Here is an 8,478-nt window from a genome sequence, read left to right as displayed (position 1 = left end):
GACTGTGTTTTTTGTCACTGCTGCTGCTCTGTCGCCTCCGTTCCGTTCCGTGTTCTCTGGCCGACAGCCGTACACTGTATAGTATATAGATGGTGTTTACGGAGCCGCTCTCCGGCCAACTGCACTTGCTTATCACACACATTATTTTTATTTTGCGGTGTATTTTTAGAGATACGCATATCGAGTTGGTTGATTGCCAGCCAGATTGATGGGAAATGCAAATTAAAAGTGGACGGGATTCCGTTTGAGACCAGAAATGCCTATTCAAGCATGCAGGAGTTCGATTGGTAGCCAATCTTCAGAGATCTTTATGGAGAAATGTTGTCCGGAAAATGTATAGAGAATATTCCAATGCAGTCTTAACAGAAAATTATAGAGATGGTTCTGAAGTTTTTTTTATTTCAATTCCTTCAACTAACATTTTTTTAATGTTTTGAATACCAATTTATATTTATACCCTTGCAGTGCGTATTATGATTTTAATCATATAGTAGCTACTAGAGAAAGGGAAGTAATATAAACTTAAAAATTAAGACTTTCTGTTTTTCAAAATATTTCCACTTACTTCTGAAATATAAAAATGTTTTGAACTTGTTTGAGTGGGGTTTCTTTTTATACAATTTTAAAGTGTCATTTATTAAAAATAATAAAACACAATAAGTTAATTTTATATTTCCTGAGAAGAAGTCCTCTTTGAAGAATGGAGGGCACACCAGCGATCGGATATAAAATATGCGGGTTGCCATTTGATCCCTATAAATTAATAATAATATATGGAAAATAACGTTACCCAATTTTCAATAATTTGTAAATGGTCAAAATTTTAACAAATTTTAAATGCAGTATGCAGCTTTACTATCCAAATAAAAACTAACACAGAAAAGCTTTCCGAATTAAACTTAATGAATATTAGGCTTAATATGATCAATTTCCATGATCCAAACTGCAAGGGTATATGAACTTCATCTTCAAGAAGTTAGTTTCCTTTCCTATTTATCTAAAAACGAATGCTTTAAATTTTGGTGCCCCTTAAAGCTACAACATTGTCATTTAACTGGGCATAAACTGCCTCAGTAATTCCACTAATGAAAGTAAAGCGGCCCAGTGGATGACCTCACTTGTCAGGGTGCATTAAAGTGGGATTATAAAACGGAGGGTTCATCAAAAGTTTCGTGCAGTGGACGCGACAAGTTCAAGTTGTGTTGAGCCGGCAGATTGCATGTTTTGTGTTTCAGCCATGTTTATGAGGAGGCAACCCCCACCAGCATGCCAGCATCCCAGCATCGCAACATCCCAGTCCCTCCTATCATCCCAGCTATCCAGCAGTCGGGTTCAATTGCCGCACTACATCCACGTCCATCAGAGATGCCTTTGTGGTGCACGGCGTGGATGCAATGCAAAGCCAAAGTGGCAACTGCTGCTCATCAAGTTCATTCCACTTGGCATTAAGGGGCCCCAGCAGCCAGCCAGCAAACAAACATCCCAAGAATGCCGCAACAACACAGAGAGAGAGACACTGGCAGTGAGATCTGTTTATAGACCGGGCGGCATTTAATTGCTGTGCGAACGCGGTGGCTCCGTGTTGGGTTGATTGCGTTACATAAAGGGAGTGCAATAGGAATTGCAAAAGGTCCAGGCCACCGCCACCGCCACCGTCGCCACCGCTGATTGATTAGCCAAGAAGGCCGGCGGCAGTCATTAAAACGGCATTAGCGGGGCCAAAATATAATGATGAGGTGCAGGTGGGAGGATGAGTCCTTAATGAGAATGCTTGAACAACACATCGAGAAGCGTGCTTGATGAGATGCATCCAAGGAAACGTCTTAGTTGCGATGGTTACGTACGGGAAGCGCCTCCTCATGGAGTCGTGTTGATTGACAGGATACGCCGATTGGGGGAGGAACTGCCGCCTCGAATCCTTGGCAACGTAACGCACAACGTGGAGGCCATTAATCAAACCCAGCACACACGTGAGCTGCTCGCTCCTCCAGCAACGACTTATTTATGACTACGCTGGGACACTTATCGATTTGCCTGCCACCGAATTGTTCAATTATTTGGGTTACACCTGCCCCTTAAAATCAAATTCTGAACGTTTGACGCTCCCAGTAGCGGCGGCAGTTCCATTACCAGTCATAGTACCAGTTCTAGTCCCTCTCCCAAGCCCATCAATTAATTATCACTTCAGCCTTCCGCCGGGGGCAACACACACTTCCGTATCCGTAGCCGATATCCGATATGGCCAGCAGCAAGATGACCGGATCCGAAGCTCCGCGGGCAACGCACAACGCACGATGGGCAACCACAGCGCTACTGATGACTCGATGGCTGCTCCGGGGCTCGGTCGCCGCCTCTTTAATTCCATTTAGACCGAAGCTCTAGCCAGACTGAGACCGTCGTCCTGACTCTGTTTATGTTTATCCCTGCGCCTGCACTGGCTTGTTCGTTGTTGTTGCTACTGCCGGCTTCCCGGCAACCCGTCCACTTGCCGTTGGTGAGTCATGCGCACTGGACTCGCAGCTTTTTTACTAGGAGCCCAGTGCAAGGACTGCTCCCTCTCTCCTTCGTTTTGGGTGCATCTCCAGTAGCAGCTGTGGGGAAGCTTACTTTTGGCCAGCAGTGTTCTCATGGTGATTACTAAGAGAGTCTAGCCTACTTGGCGGCTACTTTTGAATTCAAATTTAGCGGCAGCCAGTGTTGGTTATTGGGGGAAAAGGTAGATTGATCGATGAACATCACGGTATTATTTGATTCAATTTATTTTAAAATAACAGAAATATACAATTTCGGTGAAGTAAAAACAAATCGAAGATTAAATAATTTGTTAATATATAAAAGTAAATATTTATAATTTATAATTTTATTCAGTTTACCTAATTTTTAAAGAAAAGTATCTACACTATGCTTAAGTATGGAGATCGGTGAACATGGTCTGGACATGGATGTAGTATTTAAAAGCTACAATATTTTTATAATATCCAAAATATTTATTTTTTGACATAAATATCACTTCAAATCCGTAGTGACAACTATCGGCTGACCAGCGAGAGTCCGAACCCAAACCTAGGGATGGGAAGTGCTGGTGCTAATGGTGATGTAGCGAGTGGGAACAGCTGATCACCAGAAGTTAGATAATAGTTTACTCTGCTCCCTCACTTAAAACAACGTCAACATGGCTCTGCGATTTGTGGCCAAGTCATGCCGATCTCTCCTGCAGAGCGGCAATCGTCCTGTGTCCTGGACCCGAACGCTCGCCCACTATCCTGTCAACGATGCCATGTTCGGGCTGGACGAGGATCGCCAGAAGTTGCGGGAAGTCGCCTTCAGTTTCTTCCAGAAGGAACTGGCTCCACTGGCCAAGGAGATCGACAAGCTGGATAACTTCAAGTAGGCTATGAAAAGATCCTGACATGCAAGTTCGGGGATCGCCTTTAATGGAATTTATAGGCAGAGTCTATAGTTTCTTTACACTAAAATCTATTTATTTCAATTTAATCTATAAAATGTAAGAGCCTTAATATATTTAAAACTTTTTTGATTTCACAGGGACATGCGTCCTTTCTGGAAGGAACTGGGCGATCTTGGCTTCCTGGGCATCACAGCAGAGCCAGACTTTGGTGGCACTGGAGGCACCTATCTCGATCACTGCATCATCATGGAGGAGTTCTCACGGTAAGATATAACATTTGGAAAAGCTAGAAATAATTATATATTTTATATATACAAGAACACCTTTGAATCAAGATTAACCTATATATTTTTAGAGCTGCTGGTGGCGTGGCTCTGTCCTACGGAGCCCACTCCAACCTGTGCATCAATCAGCTGACCAAGAACGGCACTCCCGAACAGAAGGAAAAGTACCTGCCGAAGCTGTGCAGCGGCGAGCACATCGGAGGACTGGCCATGTCTGAACCCGGAGCTGGATCCGATGTGGTGTCCATGAAGCTGCGCGCCGAGCGCAAGGGTGACTACTATGTGCTGAATGGATCAAAGTTCTGGATTACCAACGGATCCGATGCCGATACTCTAATCGTGTATGCCAAGACCGGAGGTCCTGGAGTGCCGGACAAGCACAGTATCACCGCTTTCATTGTGGAGACCGCCTGGGAGGGCTTCAGTGTGGCCCAGAAGCTGGACAAGCTGGGCATGCGTGGAAGCAGCACCTGCGAGCTGGTCTTCCAGGACCTGAAGGTGCCCGCCAAGAATGTGCTGGGCCAGGAGAACAAGGGCGTCTATGTGCTGATGTCTGGTTTGGACTTTGAACGCTTGGTGCTCGCAGCCGGACCCGTGGGTCTAATGCAAGCCGCCTGCGACGTGGCCTTTGACTATGCCCACCAGCGCAAGCAGATGAACCAGTTGATCGGCGAGTTCCAGCTGCTGCAGGGCAAGATGGCCGACATGTACACCACGCTGGGTGCCTGCCGCAGCTACCTCTACACAGTGGCCAGGTCCTGTGATGCGGGCACTCGCAGTCCCAAAGATTGCGCCGGCGTCATTCTATACACCGCCGAGAAGGCCACTCAGGTGGCGTTGGACGCCATTCAGATCCTCGGTGGCAACGGCTACATCAATGAGAACCCAACGGGTCGCATCCTACGGGACGCCAAACTGTACGAGATCGGAGCCGGCACCTCGGAGATCAGGCGCTGGCTCATCGGTCGCCAGCTAAACCAGGAGTACAAGTAGGAACAAGCAGCCCAGCTCTTGTAGGTACTCCGAACCAGAACCAGAAACGCATTTATTGAATGACAACTGTGGCAATTTTGTGGATAAACTCTACTACCCGACAGACTAAATGTTGCATTTATTTTATTATTTATAAATGAGATTTATAAAATCCTTTTATACTGTACAATTTGTTGTGTGTGCCTTAATAAAAATAATTTAAAACAGGAAATACTGATAAACCGTTTGAAATAGTTACTGAATCGAGAGGAACATTTTTGGGACAAATCTAAATTTTAAAACAGCAGCTATATGATTTTCATAAAATTTATACCCAAATACTGAAATAATAAAAGCTCATATCTCTGGGTATCTCTGGGATCTCCCGATCGTTCGTATGGCAGCTATAAGATATAGTAGTCCGATTTTCAAAAAATTAAAAGCGAAATTCTATAATAATACAGGGTGCGCCATCTTTTATCTCGGTATGTAAACATTGAATATCTTTAAAAATAAACAACCGATTTTCAAGTATGAGATATTTTTATTTAATTTGGTTCTTTAGAATTTCTACAGGCTATTGGACACACAAAATGTGCCCTTGTTGCTGCATTTCCATTACTTTTTCTAGCATCTCAGGTGGTATAGCGATGATTTCTGCACGAATATTAGCCATGATCTCGTCAATGGTTTGGCGTAAACTTTGCTTTACAAATATCCCCACAAAAAGAAGTCCGGTGGTGTAAAATCTGGAAATCTGGGTCCGATTAAGTTAAGTCAACACAACTGAACGACTATTTTCAATGTAAAGCGTCACTATTTCAGCGCGTTCTTTTGGAGTAAAGCGCTCCATGATTAAGACTCTGCTGAAGTGAGTTTTTCTCTCAAGTTAATTGGTTCACTGATGACAAAGTTTCAGGAAATTATATTTCACTTCTCACCTTCTTAAAAAATATCAATACTCATTTTTGTAACCAACGCCTTAATATTCGCAGAGTTTCAGACATCAATGTTTGCAGTTTACTGGTATCTTTCGTCTCGAAAAATTCAAAACACTTTTAAAACTCTGTTAAAATATTGTTTTTTTTTTTTATTAATTTACAAAAAATACACAATTGAAATATGCAACTGCATACACGACTCGCACATGTACGTATATACAAAGATATAAGAAATAATAATGATTACAACAAACAGAATTCACAACTTTAGAACATAGTAAGGGGTTTTACATAGATATTTTGAGTGTGTTCTACGTGGGACTTTCTTTCTTTCTTTTTTTAAATAAGGTTACACGCATTTCGAAATAAAAAATTGTGTTTTTAGTGCACAGTAATAAGTTGCATCGAATTAACAACGAAAATGAAGAACCAATTTTGTAGGGGTTATACGATTATTAGGGGTTAATTTGCAATTTGGTTTTTAAAGTTTAGATTTTAGATTTTAGAGGCTCGCCTGACTATATAATAAACTGGTGTTTATGGCTTGCTCCATCGATATATATGGTGTTTTGGCAATTGAATGGCAGATAGACAACAGATTTACAAAGACATAGAAAGTCGAATAGCGATTATAGGGTTGTTAATATTAGGTGATTATATGGTAGGGGGAAAGCATATATAGACGTAGTTCGCTAGTGGCTAGATTACAATTAATATTAAATTATTTCTATTAGTATGTTCGTGTGTGTGGGGTGTAAATGTTAAAAGCACTTTTGGCAAACATCGACAGACTCCTGCCCGAACATTTACTTAGGTCTGGCAGGCCTCTAGTCCAGTCGAAAACTATGCTTCTCCGTCTTGGTCTCCGAGCGGGACTCCGTCGTGGTCGTGAAGGACTTGCGCTCCATCACGCGCTGTGTCATCGAGGTGAGTCGCTCCGAGCCCTGGTCCACGATGCTGATCTTGCCGCCATCGGTGTTGAGGGTCATCTGCGAGAAGCTCGACTCCAAGGGCTTGACCAGGCCGAGATCGGTGCTGCTGCTGCTGGTGGTGGTGGTGTTGTTGTTGGCCGCCTTGTCAAAGTTACGCGTCTCATACCTGCAGACATACCAAGCGGAGATTAGCCAGAGCAGGAGGATAGCTTTCCGGCTGAAACTCACCTGGACGTGTAGCCCTCGTAGTTCTGTCCGGGATAACCATTGCCGCCCGTCAGCTGCACCACGCCGCCCTGGCCAAAGGTCTTGTCATGCAGATCCTGCACGCACGCCTCCAGATTCCGGTTGACCGGCTTCTGTGGCACCGCCGGCGGAGATGAGTTTTGCGTTTTAATGCTGGACGACGACTCAAAGCTGTGCTGGTAGTTGGTATTAGTGGGTGCTGAGGTTAGGCCATTGCTGCCGCCCGGGCTGCCCGGATAGGGACGGGGCACTGCATTGGCTGTTAGCTTGGGGTTAGGGCGGAAGCTACTGTGACCGGACGTGGCGGTTTGCATGTTAGAAATGGTCGTAGACAGCGGCGGCGGCGGCGGAGGGAAGTCTCCGTTGGGCTCTTCCATGGCAGGATAGTTGGACGGCGGCGGCGAGACTGCTCCGGGGTGATGAAAGTGCTGCGGCTGGGGGCTGGCGTAGCTGTAGTGATGCTTCTGCTGCTGCTGGCTTCCGCCCGAGAAGTAGCTCGGTGAGCTGGGCACTTCCCCGGCACCGTAGTAAGCGCCTCCTCCTCCGCTGCGACCCAAAGTCTGTTATGGTTACGGGGTTAGGAGAGAGAGAGAGAAGAGAGGTTAGACTGGTTACGTGTTAGATGGCCAACCCCACACCAGGTTAGGATCCCTCCGAATTACTCTACTGGAAAGAAATTGGTGCCTCAATTTAGCCTTCGATCTCAGTGCCAATTTCATTCGCTGGTGCAAAATCTAACTAAAAATGAAAGGAGAGCTTAAAAGGATTCTCATACATTGTTCTGGCTCCTGTTGAGCGTTCCATAGGCAATCTCTGTATCGCTTTCGTCGGTGGTGAAGCCCTGGGCATTCTTAGCGTAGCGCTGAGCCTGCCGCACATGCTTCAGGCGCTGGCGCGCCTCCTCCAGCTCCTTCTCCTTGCGCAGCACGGCGGAGCGGGCGTTGATCTCCTGCGCCATACCATCCACCATCGATGTGTTGATCTTTAGCGAGTGCTCCTCCTCGGCCTCCAGGCCCTGCTGGGCGGAGTGCACCAGGTTGTCGGTGGACTTGATCACCGCATTGCCGGCAGCCTGCAGACGTCGTCCGGCCTCCGAGTTGGGATTGGACTTCACCTTGCAGGCAATCAACAGCTGGGCCGTCGAGGCAGCCACCTGCTTGGCCGTGGAGATGAGCATCTCCTCGGTGCCGACGCCGCGCACCAAATTCTGGGCAGCCTCCACCAAGCTGTGTGTGGCGGCGGCAACCAGGCGAGCGGCGGAGATGAGGCCCTCGGACCACTGGCCATCGTCGGAGCTGGTCAGCGGACGGCGTGCCACCTTGCCCTGGTCAATGAGTTCACGCTGGGCAGCGTTGGCAGCGCGCACCAAGGCAGCCGAGGCGGCCATAATACCCTTGGCGGCCTCCAGAATCATTTCGTCAAACTTCATATTCTCGTCGAGTTCGATCTGTGTCAGGGCAGAAAAGTCAGGGATTAGTATGTACAGATATTTTGCAGCAGGAAAGGCATAACAGTCACCAGGCGTTTCGGTTTTAGTCGAGTTTTCAGGCCGAGAGGTTTAGTAGATTGGCGAGGGCCACAGTAATAATATGTTTGATTCCTGGGTGAACTTTTGAATGTAACAACCAAGAATATCAAACATATCTCACTGGAGCCATCAATTAGTTCGTTTTGAGAGCGTGGAGTTAGGGATC

At 46.1% G+C, this 8,478-nt stretch overlaps 2 protein-coding genes across 3 annotated transcripts in view; one reads left to right on the top strand and one right to left on the bottom strand.

Annotated features, from left to right (window-relative positions):
* Window positions 1–3,105: 3,105 nt before the first annotated feature.
* LOC108077475 (isovaleryl-CoA dehydrogenase, mitochondrial) lies at window positions 3,106–4,897 on the top strand. The gene is made up of 3 exons (XM_017170794.2): window positions 3,106–3,387; window positions 3,547–3,672; window positions 3,765–4,897. The coding sequence occupies exons 1-3, from the start codon at window positions 3,173–3,175 to the stop codon at window positions 4,684–4,686; spliced, it is 1,263 nt and encodes a 420-aa protein (XP_017026283.1). The 5' UTR covers window positions 3,106–3,172; the 3' UTR covers window positions 4,687–4,897.
* Window positions 4,898–5,730: 833 nt separating this feature from the next.
* Window positions 5,731–8,478, bottom strand: part of rhea (Talin_middle and talin-RS domain-containing protein rhea) — a 33,119-nt gene continuing 30,371 nt past the window's right edge. For both annotated transcript variants that reach the window (XM_017170834.3, XM_017170835.3), the window contains exons 15-17: window positions 7,560–8,231; window positions 6,767–7,344; window positions 5,731–6,704 (exon numbers count right to left, since the gene is read on the bottom strand). In XM_017170834.3, coding sequence (XP_017026323.1) covers window positions 6,434–6,704; window positions 6,767–7,344; window positions 7,560–8,231 — 1,521 coding nt within the window. In that variant the 3' untranslated portion in view covers window positions 5,731–6,433. The remainder of the gene's footprint in view (window positions 6,705–6,766; window positions 7,345–7,559; window positions 8,232–8,478) is intronic.

This window comes from Drosophila kikkawai, chromosome 3L, assembly GCF_030179895.1.
Source record: "Drosophila kikkawai strain 14028-0561.14 chromosome 3L, DkikHiC1v2, whole genome shotgun sequence".
Classification (NCBI taxonomy): Eukaryota; Metazoa; Arthropoda; class Insecta; order Diptera; family Drosophilidae; genus Drosophila; species Drosophila kikkawai.
The sequence above is the reverse complement of the archived record's forward strand: the minus strand, read 5'-3'. Positions and strand labels throughout refer to the sequence as shown.